The 22,461-nt window shown below is 43.1% G+C and overlaps 2 protein-coding genes across 6 annotated transcripts; one reads left to right on the top strand and one right to left on the bottom strand.

Moving 5' to 3' along the window:
- Window positions 1–722: 722 nt before the first annotated feature.
- Window positions 723–10,772, bottom strand: COA5 (cytochrome c oxidase assembly factor 5). 2 transcript variants are annotated; one of them, XM_005655200.4, is made up of 3 exons: window positions 10,596–10,772; window positions 4,486–4,569; window positions 723–2,151 (listed from the first exon to the last, which is right to left on the bottom strand). In XM_005655200.4, exons 1-3 carry the CDS (start codon window positions 10,692–10,694, stop codon window positions 2,110–2,112), a joined length of 225 nt encoding a protein of 74 aa, XP_005655257.1. In that variant the 5' UTR covers window positions 10,695–10,772; the 3' UTR covers window positions 723–2,109. The 2 variants fall into 2 exon arrangements, with proteins under 2 accessions (XP_005655257.1, XP_003124958.1); XM_003124910.5 differs by having other exon boundaries at window positions 723–2,147.
- Window positions 10,773–10,906: 134 nt separating this feature from the next.
- Window positions 10,907–20,040, top strand: UNC50 (unc-50 inner nuclear membrane RNA binding protein). 4 transcript variants are annotated; one of them, XM_013987865.3, is made up of 7 exons: window positions 10,907–10,970; window positions 12,042–12,325; window positions 12,424–12,495; window positions 13,340–13,460; window positions 17,490–17,629; window positions 17,718–17,819; window positions 19,697–20,040. In XM_013987865.3, the coding sequence occupies exons 2-7, from the start codon at window positions 12,046–12,048 to the stop codon at window positions 19,831–19,833; spliced, it is 852 nt and encodes a 283-aa protein (XP_013843319.2). In that variant the 5' UTR covers window positions 10,907–10,970; window positions 12,042–12,045; the 3' UTR covers window positions 19,834–20,040. The 4 variants fall into 4 exon arrangements, with proteins under 4 accessions (XP_013843319.2, XP_013843318.2, XP_003124957.2 ...); XM_013987864.3 differs by having other exon boundaries at window positions 10,907–11,009; XM_003124909.5 differs by lacking the exon at window positions 12,424–12,495.
- The last annotated feature ends 2,421 nt before the right edge of the window (window positions 20,041–22,461 follow it).

Raw genomic sequence — 22,461 nt, 5'->3', positions numbered from 1 at the left:
GTAATCAAGAAGATGAAAAATAATAACTATTGGTGATATGGAGAAATTGAAATCCTCATAAATTGCTGGTGGCAATGTAAAATGATGTGGGAAAGTCTGGCAGTTTATCAGTTGAAGTTGGAGTTATCATATGACCTAGTAATACCACTCCTAGGAATATACCCCCAAAGAAATAAAACATGTCCACATAAAACTCATGTATGAATGTTCATATTGTTAGCCATAATAGCCCCAAAGTGCAAACAACCCAAAAGATCATCAAATGATAAATGGATAAATAAAACGTGGTATATCTGTGCTACAGAATATTATTCAGCAATAAAAAGGAATCAAGTACAAATATGTGCTACAAACCAATGAACCTTGAAAATGTGATGAAAGAAGCCAAAAACAAAAGGCCACACATATTACATAATTCTGTTTTTATCAAATGTCCACATGAGGCCAATCTAGAGACATAGAAAGTATATCAGCAGTTGCTAGAAGCTGGGAGGGGGGTAGAGAGAAGGCAAGTAACTGCTAATGGAGACGGGACTTCTCTTTGGGGTGATTTAAATGTTCTGAAATTAGACAGTGGTGATGGTTTCATAACTCTGTGATTCTACTCAAATCAAAACAAAACCAAAAACTGAATTGTATACTTTAAGGGTGAATTTTACAGTACCTGAAGTCCTCCAAATTGAGCTCTCGATAAAGCTGAAATCAAGAAAAGGATCAGGTTCTATACAATAATTTATCAAATTTTATTTTTAATAAAAATTGTACCACTTAAACAGATATACAAGTTAGTGAAAAAAAATCCATCATTTCCCCTTTCCCAGTAAAAAGCTGTACAGTGAACCTCAGTGATTTTCTGCAATGATGACCAGTGCTGAAGTCGAATTCTCACAACTTTAGGTGAATCTTTAAGAAAGCAAGTGAACTACGGAATACTTGATTGCTTTAACTCCAATGAACTAAAGAAGCAGCTATGGCTCGTCCATTATTCTTCAATACTGAAAATAAAACTGGAAACTCAGTTTCATATCTGGCTCTCTACTGTACTATGTGATCAGAATAAAATGATTCTAAACTTTTTCAAGCATTTCATGATTTTCAGTCTTGCCTTCTACAGTCAATAACTACTGTTTCAGTTTGCTCTGAATCCTTCTGAGGATCAGGTGCGTTATTCATCCAATGTGATTCCGACAAGAGTTACAAAATATAGGGCGTAAGGCCCAGACCTGGCCAAGATCAGGTTCTCATCCCTTTTTCCACAGAGATTGGTCTAATATAAGAGCAGATGATCCAGGCAAGACAAGAGTCCTTTTGTAGATTTGACCCATGGACCCTAGAGAAGGAGGCAATCTCTCCTCCTCTTGGATCACAGATCTAAAGGATGTGTACTTTTGTAGAACACTGGCCTCTTTCCCTTTATGTACAGCAGGCCTGCCTGAAAACAAGGCCAGGAAACAAAAATAGTCAAGAGATGGAGGCAGGGAGCCCTGACATCATAATCCCAGGCTTTGCATCCAGCTATGCCTAATGCGTGATAGTAATACTTTGAGGTACTTCAGTGAATTAATGCAAATGAAGCATTTCGTCTCCAAGAAATCAAACACAATTTATTTTAGAACTAAATAGTACAGACTGACTAAAAAAGCTTTATCCTAAACTTTCCAGACAGACATCTCACCAGACTCCATGTTGATTTTAATAGTCCCCTCAGTAGCCTTCACAGCATTCCCAAAGGATGTACAAACTGTATCAACTGGTTGAAGAGTCAAGTTTGAAAATAAAGTCTTTCCATCTTCTGTGCTTCAGAACAATTCTTAAAACACATCTATGATGTTCCCAGCCCACAACTGTTCAATTAATTCTCCTAAAAATTATTTAGAACAAGAGAATTGGAAAAAATTAAAATTTTAAAAAAAAAAAAGAGAGAGAGAATCATTTACTTTATACATACTGAAAACCAGAACTCATTCATTTTCTTTAGTGTTCCGAGGAGGGAAAAACTGGTTCAATAGAACAGATGTGACGAAAAGTCTGTTTCTTATTTTGGTTTCTCTGTTTCAAAGGCCAGAAGAAATTCTCTGTTGTTTTCATCTTGGTTTCAACACAGCAGTATCAATATCCTTTTCTTCCTCTGAATCTTGATCTGGCATCTAACTGAAAATAAATATACAAATAAGTCATGTTTTGGAGGGGTGTTACTACATGAGAGAAGTAACCTAGTTTCACTTATCTCAGCTACCAAGGGAAAAAAAAAATAACAAAGATGGCACTAAAAACAAAAGTCATTTTAAGGTCACAATAAGGAGTTTCTTCTCAAAAAGAGTCCAAATTACATTCATCATTTTTCTCTGAAGTATAATATATGCTGTTCTTTCAACAAACTTGACTTTCGAATTGTTTCGTTTGTGTTAATATTCAAGTGTATTTAAAATCTTTAAACAGCAACTGAGAAAAGAAGAAAGAACCCTGAAAAATGTTAAGAAAACACACAGACATCCAGGGGTTAAAAATCCTTAAATTACTATTCCTAGGTCAGGTGCATGTCCTCTGACTTAAGCCTCACAGTGCAGCCACTTCTTAAGGGTGGTATAGTAGAGAGGGCAAAACTGCAGACAGTCCATACCATTCCCCAGGGACTATTTTAGAACTAAACGCCATTAATGAGAACAACACAGCCAGTTCCGGACAGATGGCTATTTCTTCACCTGAGCACTAGATAAAGTAGCTAAGAGCCACATTTTCAAAAAATAAATAAGTAAGATTCAAACACAAGAATCATGAGCAGAATGTGAGATGCTTATCTACGAGGGCACAGCGGATTCCAACTCACCATCTCACTTTCACTGGGTTATATGCTGTTTGAAATATGAAGCAGAATCACCAGCACAATTTAAATTGCTTTGTTTCAGGTTTTTGCCAAGAGTGCATAATTGAAGTTGCACTGGTTAAGTGTGACATGACTCCACCTTCCTACAGGACTGACAGTGAATCAGTCTTGGGGATTCCTGGCTCCAAGAACCTCTAAGTCTGCTGAAAAGTTCCCTGCACTGCTCCCTCTGGTGTCAAAGTATGAGTGAAGCTCTACCTTGTACTGATATTTAGAAATGGTCAGAAGCATTTTTACTTTTTACTCAAGATTGTTACAAGTTTCTGCAGAAGGTAGATCAACTGTGGAAAATGTTTACATGTTCTAATTTATTCAAGGTCTTTGGAGATCAAAGACTGAGCTTCAGGCAGGGAATTACAGAGAGTTTATTACAAATTCAGTCATTAGATTAAAAAGGACAACTCATCACTTCCCTCATAACTTTATGACGTCTCAATTATTTAAACATAAGTTAACATTCTTGGAAGATTTAAAGGCTTTCATTTCACATGGATAACAAAACTATGCGAGAGAAGGCAAGAAAATCCTCCTTTCCTACATTAAATGACAGGTAAGTATGGCAGAGAACTGTGTCAGTTGAGAAGGGAAAGAGAACATGGCCAAATTTAATCTGAATTTACACCTCCCTGGATCCGATTAGTTAGCAAACAAGCTCAAGTTCTTGTCTGGCCTCCCAGGTCTCAATATCCTGTGCTCTCTGCTGCTCCTCTCCAAAAAGGGAAGAGACTTGAGTGCTGTTTCTCAACAAACAAAACAGCTTCAGGTCCAAATTACTGCCGTCTTTAATGGATCTCCATTTTTCTGATTTCATATCTTCTATTCACAAAGAGAAGGCTCTCAGTCTCTATTCCAAAGATCTCTGTGGATCTTTGAAATTAAAGAACATTAATTAACATTCTCTTAGGCTCTCTTTCCACAATCCTCCCTTTAAAAATTCAAACAGGAGTTCCCACTGTAGCTCAGTGGAAATGAACCTGATTAGTATCCATGAGGACTTGGATTTGATCCCTGGCCTCGCTCAGTGGGTTAAGGATCTGGCATTGCTATGAGCGGTGGTGTAGGTCCCAGATGCACTTGGATCCACCGTTGCTGTGGCTGTGGTGTAGGCAGGCACCTGCAGCTCCGCTTTGACTCCTAGCCTGGGAACCTCCACATGCCACAGGTGTGGCCCTAAAAAGCAAAATATAAAAATAAAAATTCAAACAGACACCCACATTTTCTCCTAGTCACAGCAGCATGTAAGACCTAGTGCATACACCCTGAGCCCCACATCACAGGTCTGTGTGTAACCCACCAAGTGGCCCAAATACAGTGACTGACAGAAGCTCTTCCCTATTACACTCACCAAGACTGCACGCTCACTCTTTCAGAAATTCATGAACTTTAGCAGCTATAGTTAGCGTAATGACAAAGTAACAGAATAATTAATCAGTGTGGGTGTTCATGAACATTACCTAATAGTAATTCACTAGGTAAGAAAAAAGAAATATATCCTTTTTTCCAAATGGTATCACTGCAAGCTATTTATAATTACTAAGTCACATATTTCACTCCAGAGTTAATGTTTTAGTATAAGCTTTTAAAAATCGTTAACCACTTACCATTGATCTTTTACACTCAAAAAATGAGTATTGCAAAGCTTTGCAGCTTCCTTCCTTCAGACACTGTCGAGGGGATTTTCCTTCCTACAACACATAAAACAATATAAATAACTGGGAAATCTTTGTACTTTGTGTATTGACAAAGTACAAGATAACTGTCCTCTGGAAATAGTTCTTTTTTAAAAAGTTATACAAAAGAAAATAGTATATTACATAAAATGTAATTTGTAATTCATTTTGACTGTTGGTACTTAAGAAGAAAGGGGCAGAATGAAAAAAATCATTTGGGGGCACTTAAGGGTGCCCCTGAATTCTTGAAAACACTGGCTTTCATGGGATACTTTTCTTTAAAATGTTATATAAAAATCTAGGAGTTTCGGTGGAGGCTCAGCAGAAACAAATCTGATTAGTATCCGCAAAGATGTAGGTTCGATCCCTGGCCTCGTTCAGTGGGTTTAGGATCTAGCATTGCCATAAGCTGTGGCGTAGGTCATAGATTCGGCTTGGATCTGGCATTGCTGTGGCTGTGGTGTGGTGTAGGCTGGCAGCTATAGCTCCAATTGGACCTCTAGCCTGGGAACTTCCATATGCTGCAGGTGCAGTCCTAAAAAAGCAAAAAAAAAAAGTCCTCAAGACAGAGAAGAAAGGCGTGTGTGTCAGAGACAGACAGAGAGGGAAAGAGAGGACGTGCCCATGAGCGATCAGGCACGCTGGGGTGAATGGGAAGTTTGGTTCTGGAAGGTGGTATCAAGTGGCTTTAAAGTCTCCAATTATAACACTGTTTTAATGCAAGCAATTTTACCTCAACACATTTCTGCATTTTCTTACCCTGTCCACCACTGTCAAGGACTATATCGAGAAGCTTAACTGAGTAAGAACTGGAAGAGGAAAGCAAGATTTGAACAGAACTTACATATACTGGCGCGGGAAGATGTGCCTGGGTCCAATGTGAAATGAAATCATCTTTAAGCAGTGAAAGCTCACAAGAGCTTTAGAAAATTGGATTAAACCATTCGTTTTCTGCCATCGGGACAGGCTATTGCCACAACAATGTTCCCCGGGGGAAATGCTTATTTCTGACTTAACACTTATTTAAATGTCAGACTAGACAAAGTACAGCTGCAAAATAAGAGCTAAAATTTTAGTATTTAGTAGAGAAACATGGGATAAAAATCCTAATACTACCTCTTCATTATTGTAAAATATTTTGAACAAATATACTGCCATAAATTTAACTTAACACAAAGGCACTTAACTATACTAGACACATGGAAGTATCTACAGAAAGTGTATTTCAAAATTCAAAGAGCCAAGATTAAAAAACAAAAAACCAAAAAAACCAAAGAGCCAAGATTAAAAATTAACTGCTGGAAAATTTCTTTTTGAAAGCCCTACCCTACTTGTCTAGTAACTAAACACTTACAAGGGCTTTAAAAAAAATTCAGAACTGTCCTAGATCAGTTTAGTGGGAAGTTATAAAGTCAATACAAGATATTCCTGCCATCACAGAACTTAACTAGCAAGCAGGAGAAGTTGTACACTTGCCAAGTTCACTGGCAATGTGAGCAAGTCACAAAGCAGAGGAGGAGGTACGAGGGAGAACAGGGAATGGTCTTCAAGGGGTTCTATTTCCCAGGAATGTAAACTTATAAAACAACATCTGGATAAAGGAGAATGAACTTGAATCTTCTGAATCATCTGAGGTTTAATGACATTAAACCAATTTGGAATTCATGAGGGGAAAAAATCAAAACCTTTTATTCCTATTAAAGAAATAATAAAACATACACTGCTTATAAATATTAGCTTTATGCAGTGCTGGACAATATAAAAGACCACAAAATCTTCCTACTCAAGCTAAGTTCCAGTGCAAAAGAGTCAAGCAATTTTGAGAATAAAAACCCTGTTCCGTTAACTTTAAACGCTCAAACAACCACAATCAGGTGCTCTAAAACCTCAACAGATTTAGTGCTGGTTCTCAACACTTTAGAAAGATGCTAATGAGGTTGGCTAGAGTACTACCTAAGCAGAAACACCTGGTGCAATTATGCACCAGGAAAAATGTAACTCACAACCCCCGCTCCAGGAATTTCCCCTCAGGGAGGTTTTTGACACCCCAACTCTATCACTGCAGTCGTTCCCCCAAACTTTTATTTTGCAAGTGCCACACTCCTAGTTTTTACCGTGAAAAAAAGCTGGAGGGTACCACATCTGTGGCATTCCTGATCCCCGGTAATCTTGGTTCTAGTTTTTACGTCTGCTTGGGTCCTAGATCTGAATTGTCATCCACATCAAGGGAATCTCAAAAGTGAACCAGGACAAAACAGTAGCAAGCTTCTTTGCATTATTAGGTTCCTCCCTTAAACTCTGTAAGGGGGTGGCCCATATGAACAATGTGGAGACAGATAAAAGACTACAACTACACAAAAGACTGTAATTTATAAACTAAGGCTTCCCAAACTATATCCAAGACTGTTTCTTTTTCACAGGCTTTCAGGGTATACTGCCAACTGCCTAGTGGGAAGATCCATCTAGATACCAAACTTAAGAGAAAGGTTACTTCATCTTCCTTCACCTCCACCTCTGATGGCAGACTGCTAACTGTCCTTTAGTATTCACGCTTCCCTTTTAGTGGGGCATATGGCAGGGCTAGATTTCCCAGCCACCTCGAAGCTGGGTAGTCATGTGACTAAGTTCTAGCCAATAAAATAGTCCTTATATTTACTGACATGTAAAATTTCTGGGTTGGTACTTAATAGAAAGTGGCTTGCCCCACTTTCCTCCATCCTGTTATTAGGTCTGATGATGAGGAAGCAAGGCAATCTTGACCATGGGTGTGAGAGTAACATCTTGCCTCCCATTGTAGCCCCTGAGACCACAGATCAACAGTGTCCATGGATTAGACTAGATCCTGCTTATAGGCATAGGAGCAAAAGAGAGAATTCTCTATCTTGTTTAAACCACTGTTATTCTGGGTCTCTGTAACATTTATCTGAACCTATAACCTAACTAACACACTTCCAAGCTTGTGTGGTCAAGCTCAGTGGTTCCCAAACATGGCTGTGCCCAAAAGTCAACCTGGGCCACTTTTTAATTTGTAAGAGAGATGAGAATAGTTGGAATTTGTATTTTTTTTAGGACTGCACCCATGGCATATGGAAGTTCCCAGGCTAGGGGTCTAATCAGAGCTGTAGCTGCTGGCCTACACCACAGCCTTAGTAACACAGAATCTGAGCCGTGTGACATACACCACAGCTCACAGCAACACCAGATCCTCAACCCACTGAGCATGGCCAGAGATCGAACCTGAATCCTCATGGACACCAGTTGGGTTGTTACCGCTGAGCCACAATGGGAACTCCAGGAATTTGTATTTTTAAGTGCTCCACCCCCATCTACAGGTGATTGTGATGAAAAGCCAAAGGTCTGGAAGCTGTTAATGGAGACAGAAAGGAGTTAACTTGTAACTGAGTTCCTTGGGCATAGTTTAACTTGTTTGATCTCCCAGGAGTCATAAAATCCTGTGAGATCAAAGACGTTTTTCCAAGAGATGCCTTTTGAACCTGCTTTTTCCTTGCTTCTCTTCTCCAGCCCCACTGGAGTTTACATCCCTATCACCATTACCCTGGGTTTCTCTGAGCCCCTTTATTTCCTTGACTATCTCTCACTGCAGCCCTCGAACTAAACAGTTTATATTGAATTCCTCCCTAACACATGGTCCAGCAGCTTTTCAGGTGGGATAGACTGTCCAGGAGAGACTTTGGTATGTATCATCTGCCGAGAGATCACAGTAATTCTTTATTCAGGGAGCTGAAGAATCGAAAAACCGTATGTATCATAAATTAGGTGGCCATACAAGAGCAGGCACAAACCTCAGCAGAACCTCCCTTGGTCATGTATCCTTAGTAGGAAGTGCTGGGCTGGAGCTGCCAGTGACACCATCCAAGAAGGCAGGCTATCAACCTGGATTTGCATAACAAGAACTGCCTCAGTATTGCCCTTTTATAGTCCAGCTGAAGTGACCATTCAGGATGAATTTAACAAACTATAAATGCATTTCCATTTAAGAGACTGTTTTAAACATCACATTCTCCTAGTCAACCCAATTCAGCAACAAAAAGGCCACACACTCAATGGGGGAAAGTAATGTCTGTGCCATGTGTCCTGGTCCTTATCTCTGCCTACAGCTTTCAAGCTTCCCAGAGATCCCATTACTACATAGAGGCAAATGTGTCCCATTCAGCTGTGTGCCCTCTGAATTAGACTTGTCACTCAAATGTTTGCTAAATCAACCAGTCACGGCAAAAAACCAACTTCCTATTCTCCTAGCCACCAGTATTCCTCTGCCACTTCCAGAGTTTCCTTCCTCAGTCCTGCTCTGTGCCCGAGCTCCTCACTCTGACACACAAGAGCCTTCACACATGGTGACCTTCCACTCAAGCCTCAGGTCACGTTGCCCAGGCTACAGGCCAGCATGGCGCCAGCTCCCCATAGCGCCCCCACACCTCCCTGTTTCTGCAATGCTGTTCTCTCAGATTCTCCCCACAACCTCCACAGCCCCCACTCCTTTACTTAATAAACCACTACTCAATCTTTAAGGCTCAGATCAAATATCACCTCATCCGTGACAAGTTTCCAAATTCCAAGTAAGTTGCTCTCCATTGGGTGCCCAAGGCATTTTCCTCCCCTACCCATTAAACAAGATTTCCTAATTGCTTACATTACCCTTATCACAGGAAGTTAGCCCCTTACACATCTGTTCTTCCCATCAGACCAAGCCGATGCAGGTAGTGATTGTAACTAATTCATCTCTGCATCACCTGTGCCTGGTATAATTGCTGCCACTTAGTAGGTATTTACTAGGAGCTGCCTGAATACATGCACCAATGAAGCAGCAGGAAGGAAACAGTCGGGGACAGGGCACCTCAGTCTCCTCAGCTGAATGACCAAGTTGTACCAGATAATCTCTTACATTCATATCTGCTCTGAAGTTTTACCAGACACCGGGAGGCCAGTCTGGCCAACCGCCCCAATCAGGGAACCAAACGTAAAGCAGAAATCAGTAGAAACACCTGATATAACCTCTGGGGGTAGTTATTTTTTTCTTTGAAATAAGGGCAACCTTCTGCCTTTTCTTCTTCTTCTTTTTTTTTAAGGGCCCCACGAGTGGCACACTTAAGTTCCCAGGGTAGGAGTCGAATCAAGAGCCACACAGGATCCGAGGCGAGTCCGGGACCAACACCACAGCTCAGAGCAACGCCGGATACCTAACCCAATGAGCAAGGCCAGGGATGGAACCCGATGCCTCAAGGATACTTGTCGGGTTTGTTACCCGCTGAGCCGCAATGGGAACTCCGAGGGCAACTTTCTGAAATCATATCTCCAAATGCAAAAATAATTACTGACTACCCTCTCACCAGGCTGTTTTAATTGGAAAATGTTTTTGTGCTTTAATTGGTTTTCAGGCCAGAACCCAGCTCCCCCGTCAGCTCTGAAACCCACTGCATTCAAATTGGCTCCTGAGAAGAGCTGTGGCTGTAGTGACGGAAAAACCTGAGAATAACCTTCCATTACCGCACAAAACCAGCAGTAGGGGGAGCTCTAAGATACAAAGTGGAGAAAAGGCGCTTACAACTTACCCAGGAGTGCACGGAACTCCAGCTCAACAACAAATTCTAACCAACACAAGGCAAAACATAGTATCTTTTCAGCCACAACTGAACAGAGAAAAACGAAGCTACTAGCCAACACAGTGTGCCAAGCTCTAACTTACTGATTCTTATCAGTTGAATAGGAAACCTGTCTATTCTCCTTCATGCCTCCAAAACCTAGCAGAGTGGCAGCATTCAATGCCTATTTTCGCAACTGAAACGGTTTCCCTTTTACAAAAACCCAATAGGGAGGTATCTTTATCTCCAATTTCACACCGTTGGAAAGTGAGGCTTAGACAGCGGATTTGCCCAAATTCATTAAGTTGTTGCGGCGCTCAATACCCAGGTCGGAGAACTCAGAGGCACGTCTTTTAACCGCCAGCGGCCTGAGCGGGGCCCTTCGCCGGCCCCGCCTCCCCGCTTCGGGCTTCGGTCACCCCGAGCCCCCGGCCGCGCTACCTGGAGCACGCAGTCCGACTGCAACAGACACGCGCCCAGGTCCTCCTTCACGCCCGCGCACGCGCCGCCCTCCGGCTTGTCCTCGTAATACCGAGGCATGACCGCGCCTCCCGCCCGCCGCGGCGGGGACACACACGAGTCTGCAACCGAGCCCGACACGGTAAGACGCCAGCGACCCCGCAAAGGGCGGAACCGGAAGCCGGCAGCAACCACTTCCGGCGAGCGCGCTTTGGAGGGCGAGACCCAGAGGCCGCGCTTGCGCACGCGCGGCGAAACTGGGTCACGTGACGTGGTGCGCCTCCAGCGTCGCCGACGTTGCTGAAAGGGAAGTTGGCCCAGCGGCTGCTGAGTTCGGCTGCTGCGCGGATGTGCTGGGTCAGTTTGGAGCGGGTGGAGGCCGCCGCGGGGCTCTAGGTGAGACCTGCCGATCGTCGGTTCCGCGCACGTCTTGGGCTCGCCCCGGGCCTTTTCCTCTGCCGTCTCACTGCCCTGGGTCACCTGGCCCTAGAGTGACCGCGCCCAGGTCCGGCTGCTCGGCCTGTGGTAGGACTGCCAGGCAAAATCAAGGAGGCCAGTTACAGTTGAATTTCAGATAATTCAGTAATGTTTTGCTATGCGCATGTGCCACGTAGTGTTTGGGACCTGCTTATACTAAAAATTACTCCTGTATTTGAAATCCAGATGTAACTGGGCGCCCAGTGTTTTTATGCTTAATCTGGCCGTTCTATCCGCGGCCCGGGTCAGCGGGAAGCAGCTGGGCCTGGAAGGCGCTGCTGGCGTCCCGGTGGCCTGGGGCGTGAAACTGGGCACTGAGCTGCTGGCACGGAGCGTGGGGGCTGGACTCCCACGCTGTCATTCCCCACCTAAACCACTTACTTTGGAGTTTTGGTTTGTTTTGACATCACATTCTAGGGAATGAATTACGTGCTGGTTATACACTGATGGACCTGTCTGATAGGGCATTTATTTTACCTCGTCCATAACATGGTTTCTGTTTGGCTTAAGCAAAGGCTTTCCCCTAAAAGCCTTAGTTGGTTAAGAGCAAAAATTGAAGGGTGGAATTTTGAGCCAGAGTGCGTGAGTTGGAAGTTTGTTTCCAACACTAGCTCTGCTCTTAAGAGGGTCACTTCATCCTCCAGCGCCTCCGTTGTCGCTCTCAGCAGTAGCTCGCTGGGACCGTGGTTGAGGATCTAGGGAAGCGAAGTGTGGGGAATGGATGGACCGTGTAACAGTTCAGAAGGGCGTGGGGCAGCCCTTGCCTGAAGTGTAATCAGTTCTCCAGCCCCCAAACCGGCCTCAAAACCACCTGCATCCCCTTTTAAGCCCTCTTCTTAAGGATCCGAGCCCAAATGTAAAGTGATCTCCCACCTAAATAATTCAGAAGAGGGGTGCTAGCCAGCCATTCCTTCGGATAACTTGTAAAAGAGTTTTTTCTCTTCCATCTAGGAAGATGTTACCAAGTACTTCAGTGAATTCCCTATCCCAGGGGAATGGAGCACTGAATTCCAGGGATGCAGCGAGGCACACAGCTGGAGCAAAACGCTACAAATACCTGCGCAGGCTTTTTCGTTTTCGGCAAATGGACTTTGAGTTTGCAGCCTGGCAAATGCTCTACCTGTTCACGTCCCCACAGAGAGTTTACAGAAACTTCCATTACCGAAAGCAGACAAAGGATCAGTGGGCCAGAGATGACCCTGCTTTCTTGGTCCTATTAAGTATCTGGCTCTGTGGTAAGTGTTAGTTTTTTTGCAATAAAGTTAAAGAATAAATTGAGTCTTTCAGGTCGGACTTGTCATTTCGAGAGTCTTTTGTTATCATCATGTCACAGGTCACAATTTGAGGATCTCTGAAACTGTTTCTGCCTTTCTGGAGCCTCACAAATCTCACAAGACGGAAAGTGGTATTCTTCCTGGTTCTGAAGGTCCCAAGCAGATGCCAGAGTAACCTGTTTCCTCAGAACTTTGAAAAGCAGAGGACAGAGTCACCCCATGTCTTTTTTTTTTTTCTTAAGGCTGCACCTGAGGCATACATAAGTTCTCAGGCCAGAGGTCAAATCCGAGCTACAGCTGCTGGCCTACACCACAGCCACAGCAACACAGAATCCGAGCCACGTCTGTGACGTATACCACAGCTCATGGCAATGCCAGATCCTTAACCCACTGAGTGAGGCCAGGGATTGAACCCGAATTCTCATGGATACTAGTCGGATTTGTTTCCACTGTGCCACAACGGGCACTCCGTTCCATGTCTTTCAACTACCATGATAAAGAAACTGGTACCCAAATGCAAACTTCCTGTGAAAAAGGACTATTGAGCTTAGAGATTGCATTTTGCGGTCAGCCCAGTGCAGAGTGGGAGTTGTAAAAGCACTGATGGGAACTCGAGAAACTACTTTTAAGTTCTCTTGTGGTACAGTGGAAGGGTCTGAACCACCTTTGGGGTGTTGGATTTTTTTCACCTCTAACTGGACTTGAGTATATGCATGCCTTTTCAGCACTGGTGGTGTTCTGTATATTGGGGCTACTCTGGTGAACCATAGACAGATGGGGGCGGCCTCGGTAAAATTCACATATCTCAGTTGGCCCTTCTGTGTTCCCAGATGATCTGCATTTCTTAATCAGTTACATCAAACACACTTTTGGGGTTTTGATTACATACTTTTGGGATCTGAAAGGCAGAGACAAGCCCTGTATCCACAGAACCTAGCACAGTGCCTGAATGAATTTCATAAATCTTTCTTGCAGTGTCCACTATAGGATTTGGCTTTGTGCTGGACATGGGATTTTTTGAGACAATAAAGCTGCTCCTTTGGGTTGTGTTCATAGACTGCGTAGGCGTCGGTCTGCTCATATCAACGTTAATGTGGTGAGTACCATAACTTCGGTTTTTCAGATGCTGCTGTAGAGCCTCTGTTGGCTCGCCTCAGAGAGTAACCAATGGAAATTGAAACAAGATAGATGAACTGAAAGCACTCATTTTGGCAGCCAAGGTCATTATAACTTGTCCTCCTGTGTCAGTTCCTACATCAGAAAGTTCTCTAAGGATCTGCCTTGTCAAAGTGCAGCAAATAAGTGAATCAAACTAATGATTGTGTCATATTAACACAATCCCTGATTTTGTAAAAATAAGACGCAGTTAGCCGGTTCTGCTTAAGTTGTCTGGATGATGGCACAATTTCCTGCTGCGTTTGTCCATGGGTCACTTCTAGATGTGTAAGATGAGGGTTGTGTCATGGCATCTGACTTTGAACCTTGGACATTAAGTGAAGTGCACTTGAAAAAGGACTTTTTTTTTTTTTTTTGCCTTTTTTTGTTGTTGTTGTTGCTATTTCTTGGGCCGATCCCGCGGCATATGGAGGTTCCCAGGCTAGGGGTCCAATCGGAGCTGTAGCCACTGGCCTACGCCAGAGCCACAGCAACGCGGGATCCGAGCCGCGTCTGCAACCTACACCACAGCTCACGGCAACGCCGGATCGTTAACCCACTGAGCAAGGGCAGGGATCAGACCCGAAACCTCATGGTTCCTAGTCGGATTCGTTAACCACTGCGCCACAACGGGAACTCCCTTTTTTTTTAAATTATTATTAAACTTTCAGTGCCTTCCTGCTGAGACACACATGCAGGTTTTACTGACCGGGTTCTCTGTCAGACTTCAGGTTTGCTGTGAAAATGGTAGTATGCTGAGTATACAGCTAGTGTTTGGTTTCTTCAGTCTGCTCCCTGGGCAGTGCTCCTGTGTGGTTGGCATGCTGGGCTTAGGGTGTGGATGTGCCAGCCAGCTCAGCAGGGGGCCAGTGGTGGTGCCTGTATATCAGAGAAAATGCTAGAACCCGGGGTCGTAGACCTGGGTTCCAGTGCCAGCTGAGTCACTTACTGTGAGCTCCTTAGTCCCCATTTCCTGTCTTGGGGGATGGCACTAATCATCTATTTGTAAGGTATTTGAGATGACTGTGGTCTGAAAAGCACCTTGGCAGATAGTATGCGCTCAGTAAATGATAGCTGTCATTATTTTAAGCAGGATTCTGAGACACTAACCTCTGACGATACCAACCTCTGACTTTGCTTTATAACCTGACTAGTAGAGTATAGGTTTTATACGTGGTAAGTGCATCCAGCACATCATTGATCTGAAATTCTAAAATCTGGCCTCAAGAGAACACTGCTAGAGCTCTCCCGTGGCCTAGGGCTTAAGAATTTGTCAGTGCTGTGGCTTGGGCTTGATCTCTAGCCCAGGAACTTCTGTCTTCTGCATGCCACAGGTGTGACCAAAATAAAAAAGGAATACTACTAACTAATGTAGGTCATATATTCATTATCAAAATATTCGTGAAAAACAAGGTATATGAAAAATTTCAATAAAGCTTTCAAACAAATAGCCTGTTGCTGGCATTCTGCCCTGAATGCATTGAATCTGCAGGGCCACAGAAACCGGGAGTTTAGTGCCTTTAGTATGAATCTGCACCATAATTTGAATTAAATGGAAAAGGACTCAGTATATTTTTGAGAAACTACATTATGCTGTGAATTGTGTGAGGAAGTAGAAATAGAAGTAATACTTAGTAATTTCAGTCATCCCAGAGGCATCACAGAAGCCAGCATGAGGCGGTGTCTGGGCAGATGGGGGGGATGATTCCTGGAACCATGTGCAGAGGCAGAGAAGTGGGCAGCTTGAAGGGTCTGGGAATACAGGTGGTACTGGATGACTATGAAGGAGATGGGACTAGAGAAATTGGCCCTAAATGCAATTCAGAGAAAAGAGTTGGACTTGATCTCATGGGCTGCACTTGGGGGGCAGGGGCAGGGGGTAGAGAGGAGGGGGGCTTGGAGGCTTTAATGTAAGAAGTACCGTGACATTCACACTTCAGGATAAATCTTCTCTGAAGCAGCGGAGGAGGAGCCAGAGAGGGTGGTGAGGCTGAATGCGATGGTGGGGTGCGTATTGTAGCAGAAGCAGCCAGGCTGGTGCTGTTGTCACAGCCGATGAGGGGATGGATGCAGGTGGAAGAGGAGGAGCCCTGGCCCCTGGGATGGCCCAAACCTCTGGTGTAGGAGCAAGTGGCGGGTGCAGAAACAGCATCCTGTGCTGGCCACGTGGAGTTCAGGAGGCTTGTTGAAGTTTGGTGGGAATAAAGGTGCTGCAGACACTGGGGTGGTTAACTTTGTAAAGCTCCAACATCTGGCCAAGATGAGGACATGACACACATCATTAATACAGAGGTGGGAGGTGAAGACCATAGCTGTCTCTGAGCTCTCTCGGGAGGAGTGTCTGTGTTCTAGAAGACTCAGTCAGAAGCCGGAAGCCCAGAAAGCATCTGTTTAAGGGCTAAGCAGAGGGGTAGGAGTGGCAGCAGGACCACAGGATGGGAACTTGGGCAGTGGACCAAGACGCTTGTTGCACTCATTCTCACAGCACCTGTTCTTGGCTACAGTGGAAGGTGTACTGGTTAAGTTCGAGCAGAGCAGTATTATCTTGACATCCTCAGATAACTGAGCACAAGACTGTTTCGTACTGTATCACCTTCTCCCCCTGTCACTGGAGTTGTTCTCTTTTTATTTCCACTGTAGGCATAGCATTTTTTTAACAGTATCCTTGAAATGAAATCACACATTGGAAAATCCGTTGAATTTCCACAACTGGGTTTATAATACAAATAATCCTTTCTGTTCTTTTCCTTCGAAGATCCTTTGTTCTATTACCTACATGTCTATCTTTTCATCCATTCATCATTTTATGGAACAAGTAGGCCTGTGGAACAGTGACATGAGCTCGAGTGATCTTGTGGCTAGAGATGCCACTGGCCACTCTCTCCTTATTGGTTCCTTCTGATTCCATGACCTTTTCTGGGCTGGAGAGGGGGGGTGAGCCAGGTCTAAGATTTGCCCTGTTCTCTGTCTCTGTTCACTCTTTGGGTGATCCTGTTCAGATTCATGGTACTTAATAGCATCTACACACCAGTGGGTTTACATCTCCAGTTTGCACCTCTCCTCTAAACTTCAGGCTCCTGCACTTCTTCCCTCAGACCAGAGGGCTTCTTCAGCATGACTAGGCCAAACCCAAACCCCTGCACTCTCTTCTTGCCCCCAGACCTCTCTCTTCCACTTTGGTTAGTGGTGCCTCAAGTTTCCTTTTGTTTAAGGCAGAAATCTCTCAGTAGTCCCTGATGCATCTTTTCTCTTGGGACCCACGTCTAGTACTTAACTCTTCTTGCTCTGCCTTCCAGCTGTAGCAGGTCCCCAAGTCAGCACCTCCACTGCTACCTGTTACCTCCCACTCGCAGCAGCCCCCTCCTGGGCTCTTGACTTCCACTCTTGTCCTAGAGTCTCTTTTCAGACCACCAGCCAGAAGAACCCTGTCAGAACTCTGAGTCAAACGTTCTCCTGGGAACTCCACGCTGACCTTGGATTTCACCAAGAATAAGATTTCACCAAGAGCGAAAGCCAGAGACTTGCCACTGGCCACAGGCTCTATCAGATCTAGCTCCCGTTTCTTTTCTGCTTTCATTTCTTGCTCTTCTCACTTATGTCAGGCACTCTGGGTGGCCCTGATACCTCCCCATGCTCCACCTCCCACCTGGAATGCTGTGCCCTGGGAGCCCCATCACTGCCCTTGCTGGGTCCCTGCCCAGATGCTACTCTCTTGGGACTGTTGCCATATTTAACAATTCAGCCTTGTATTTGCCATCCTTCTGACCTGCTCTGCTTTTCTCCTCAGGACCGTCTGACATCTGTTTATATTGTCTGTCTATTCCCACTGGATTGAAGGCCAAAATGTCTGTTTTGTTTGCCACTGTATCTCCAGTGTCTGGAATAATGCTTGGACGTAGAAGGGAGTCCATAAATATCCACAGAAGGAATTGTATTGTATTATGAAAGAAATTTTAACTTTGCTCTTCAGGTTTATCTCTAACAAGTATTTAGTGAAACGGCAGAGCAGAGACTATGATGTGGAGTGGGGCTATGCCTTCGATGTGCATCTGAATGCTTTTTATCCTCTCCTCGTCATTCTTCATTTTATCCAGCTTTTTTTCATCAACCGTAAGTAGCAGTTACTTCTCAACCTATTATCATAAAGTCTTCATACTATTCACTGAAAGGAGATTCATTTCATGCATCTCTTCTGCAGATGTTATCCTAACAGACACGTTCATTGGCTATTTAGTTGGAAATACCTTATGGCTGGTTGCAGTTGGCTATTATATCTATGTGACTTTCCTAGGATACAGTGGTAAGTAATCACTTTTTTTGGGTGACTGACAACACAACAGGGAGGGGAAAAGTTGTTGTAACAGTGATACAGTTATTTTACAGTTACTTTGTGGAGTTCTTGCAGGTACTGTCCTGAGGGTTGTTTATGAAATCTCTTGTTTAACCTCTGATTATTATGATACAGGTTTACTTCTCCCCATTTTTCCAATGAGGAAACAGGCACAGACAGATGAAGTAACCTGCCCATGGTCATGCAGTTAGAAAGTGACAGAGCTGGTATATAACAGATTAAATAATTTCAAGGAACCATGTTAAACCATATTGATGCTCTCCAGGTTACTTGCAGGAACCCACAACCAGCTTTATCTTCCTTTTCTCAAAGGCTTTTGGGTTCTGGGTTACCAGCAGTCAGAGTGATGAAAGCCTTGGGTCCAGCAGATGAGCATGTTTAAAAGCTTGGCTCATTTTCCATTTTCATGATTTTTTTTTTTTTTTCAGTTTGAAATATTCTTCATTATGTAAACATCTGTGTTTAAAACAGATGAACCCTGCTCACAATTCATACACTGGACCTAAGACACAGCACCCAGGCTTCAGTGGCCACAGGCAGATAGTGGAGCTCAGGAGCAGGCGGGGCTCCTGGGCTGCACTGAGTCTCAGGACTGGAGGTGCAGAGATGGGGAGGCATCCACAGGCCCACTGCCAGGTCCCAGGCCAGCTCCTGGACTGGAGAAGTGTAGGGGTGAGAGGTTCTGTAGATAATCACAGAAGATCAGGGCCAGCTTTGAGGTCAGGGTATGTGAGGTTATTGTTAAATCCTTCTGTCAGTTCATTTTTTCATCATATGGATGAGAAACATATTTACATTATTTTTGATATAAAGAAATCTTTATTAACTAGAGCTAAGTGTAATCTAGATCTTAATTATGATTTATAAGTATTATATATATTTTTTAGCCCTTCCTTTCCTGTCACTCTAGATGATTAGGTTCTTACTGTAAGTACAAGCCCCTTACACTCATGTGTGACCCCATCACCCCCTTGGCTGCTCTGCCAGAGGCCACTTAAACTCCCTCCCCACCCCAGATTGTAATACCTTGTTTTGGGCATTGGGAGTCCTTTTCTCTAGTTCAGGGGAGATGTTTGCAACATGTTGTATTCAGGCTTCTAATGAATTTTCACACTTTGAGACAGTCTGCAGATGTCATCAGCACACTGCCAGTTGATGGTTTCTTTAAGTGGATTTTGGATCACTCTCCTGGGAACTCCCCACAATTTAGACGTTTCTTTGAGCCCAGCCCAATTTCAGTTGGAAGACTACTGGTATAGGAAATATTTAGGCTAGAATGCATGGGATAGGGACCCACTAAGCCATGAGCAAAAAGAAACGTGGCTATCTATTTTATATTATAGAGTTTCAGTTCTTCCCTTCCCTAAAGCCTGGGGCACTAGTTGAGCTCTCACATTCTCAAGGTGGAGGTGTAACGCTTTCTGCATCGGGAAATCTCAGATAGCTGCAAGCTGCTTTTTCCTATAACATCATCCATATGTTAAGACAAGAGTCTGCTGAAGCATCACAGGTTTAAACTCACTACTGCGTGCGTTAATGTTGGTGATGTTTGTCCCTCACTCTTACCCTTAGCCCTGGATTTGTGTCTCACTCAGCCTTTGTGCTGAGAAACCTCTGCTCAGTTTCTTCATGACCATGAATGAGAAGGAACTAACGCAGAAGACTGGTAATGGTAGGGTCCTTGAGACAGGTCCAGCAGTGTCAGTGAGATTCACAGCAGGGTGCCTTCCCAGCCGCTCATTGTGCGGTGGGGCTGTCTTACAGGATGCTCACTGAGCAGCCCATTACTTTCCTCACCAATTGACATGGGTCTGCTCCTTTTCCAGCACTGCCATTTTTGAAAAACACAGTGATTCTTCTCTACCCATTTGCACCTCTCATCCTGCTCTATGGACTGTCACTAGCACTGGGCTGGAATTTCACCCACATGCTGTGCTCCTTCTACAAGTACAGAGTGAAGTGAAACCGTGAGCTGCTTACACCTTCCCTGCATCAGCAGTATTGGGGGGGGGGTGATGATTTCTTGTGCAACATGTAAATAAATGATCATTGTAGATATCTTAAAGGTGTAAAGTTTAAAGATTTGAAGAAATACATATGTTAACACTGTGTTGAGTACATTCCTTAAAACAAATGTACATTTCTATAATAAATATTTTTCAAACTAAAACATGTATTTTATTCACTCAGTATTTGCACACATTATGATATACAGTGTACTAAGGGCATGAGGCAAATAGAAAGGTAATACTTTTTTAATATGTATTACTTTTGAAAGAGCATCCATTTGGAGAACACGAGAAACTGGTCCTTATCATCTGCCTTCCCTCTCCCTCTGTTACTGACAAGGTACAGGGTCCACCCCCATTTCTAGCAGCTGCATCTTAAACTCTCAAATAAGCCATAGGATCCTTGTCTCATCTTCAAAAGTCTCCTTAACTTGGAACCCAAGTAGGAATCACTGTACTTCAGGCTCTAAATATCATTAATAGTACTATCTGCATAAAAAAAAGGAAACCCCAACAAACAAAATACACAAGATTGAAGAGGCCCCTGGTGGCCACTCTTATTCTGGGGACCATACAGCATACATAGCAGCAACCACCTGCATAGCATTGATAATTAGTCTTAGCACTAAAGCTTTTTTCATTCTTTAAAGACTTTCTGAAACCTACATGTAAAAATCCATTCCTATTTTCTAACTGAAAATAATTCAACTATTATATCAGTGTTAAAACTACTACTAAAAAAAAAACTTGGCACTCATGAAGTTTTACCTATTTTTATTAGAAGGAGTCTTGAATTCAACATGGCTTCTTAAACTTCTTTATTTCAAATACACATGAACGGTTGTGGCACAGAGCAACAGCAATGGAAGGCACAGTCAGCTGGACCAGTTATCAGGTTTTCAGTTACAGCAGCACATTGGAAAATAAATAACCTGCCTTTAAAAATCCAACAGGTACCTAAAATATTACTACAGATACTACCCATTCAATCAATGAAGACACTGTAAGGAAAATATGTACAATGCATTTAAGGAGAAAAGAGCATCTGGCACAACCCAGAAAATCAGCTCCTCAAGCAGCTTCTCCAAAAGGTGCTTCCACAAACACCCAAAGCACTGTGTTCTCAAGGAGAAACGCTTTAGATTTCCATTCCGTAAACGAAACAATCGTTAATGTTTAATCAGCTGGGCTCTAAATCTTTCTTAGAAAACGTTACCATCTACAGTGAAGTGAAAAGTTATCAAATCTGCTGGCAGTGCATTTTACGGTACCATTAACATCAGCCATTTTTTAAGGCTCAGAGACTGTGTCTTCAAAAGGCATTTTCCCCCAATTGCAGCAGACACTGAGCATTTTGAATAAATAATGAAAAAGCTAATCAAACTAAAGAACCAAACCTTTGATTCTAGGGCAGTTTGCTAATTATGAATACTGGGAAGCCACTCAGACCAAGTGACACATTCAACAGCCTCCCTAGCGTCCAAGAGCATTGAATGTTTCCCACAACAGACAATCCTCATTTTAGAACAATTTCAGCACCACTGTTCCTAACATTCTTATACTCTTCCACACAAAGTGTTTGCCAGTCAACATTCAGTTTACTTATCAAAACATTCTAAATTCTCAGCTCATGCACACACTATAGAGTGCTGCTCTTTCTGGCTTGTTCTTTTGGATGTGCTCTAGCTAGCGTCCAGTGGGTGAAAGTTTCAGGTAAGAAAAGAGATTCTATATAGGTACTGATGATATGGGGATATATGTAATAGATTCTTTTTTTTTTTTTTTTCTTTAAGTAATACTGTGGTGGGGTCTCTTCAGCACTGTAGGTTCACATGCATTGAAGAAATAAAGTAAGCATATTATCATGGCACATATCTGTTAAGATTAATAATTAAAAGTTTACAACTATCAAACTGAATTCTACATGCTACAAACACTGCTACATAGCTGGGAAAAGTTTCCTCTTTAAAGAAAAGAGATCAGATGTCTGAGTTCCCTTAGGACCCTCAGATTTGATTATGACTTCAATTTATGGCCTTTTGACAGTCTTAGCCTCTCATTTTCCTTCTTTTAGCTCAACCTTTCTTTCATCAAGGCTATGTGGTTAAAAGCACATAAAGTAATGGAAAAACCAAAATTAAAACTTCATTAGCAATTAATAGCTTGGAAGCAGAGAAGTATTTTGGAAAATATATCCAAGGTACAAAAATTTGGTTAGCATGTATAGGATTTGATCTGTGCTTAGATAATAAAGTAAGCTTTTGGTAAAAAAAAAAAAATCAGGTCCTTCAACACAGAATAGATTATTTGATCTCTCCATAAAGACATACTTTTTTTCCTCTTAATATCTAATTTAAAATAACACTGTTCATCATTCTTAAATAATACAGTGACAGGCTTGCAACAGCCTAGATCAACATAAAGTGACACCCATTCCAGGAAAACAATTCCTTACACTCTGGACCCTACCCACTGAATCTTGTGCTAGTAGTTCCCTCATGAAATGCTACTAAGACACTGCAAGTCTTTGCCAAAAACCTTCCAGTAATAATCAGTCAAGATCTCCAGCAGAGAATGCCAGA

Source organism: Sus scrofa, chromosome 3 (genome assembly GCF_054392235.1).
Source record: "Sus scrofa isolate SSC_HxYL_T2T_F1_AM1 chromosome 3, Sscrofa_HxYL_maternal_Yorkshire_Landrace_v2.0, whole genome shotgun sequence".
NCBI classification, from domain to species: Eukaryota; Metazoa; Chordata; class Mammalia; order Artiodactyla; family Suidae; genus Sus; species Sus scrofa.
The sequence above is the reverse complement of the archived record's forward strand: the minus strand, read 5'-3'. Positions and strand labels throughout refer to the sequence as shown.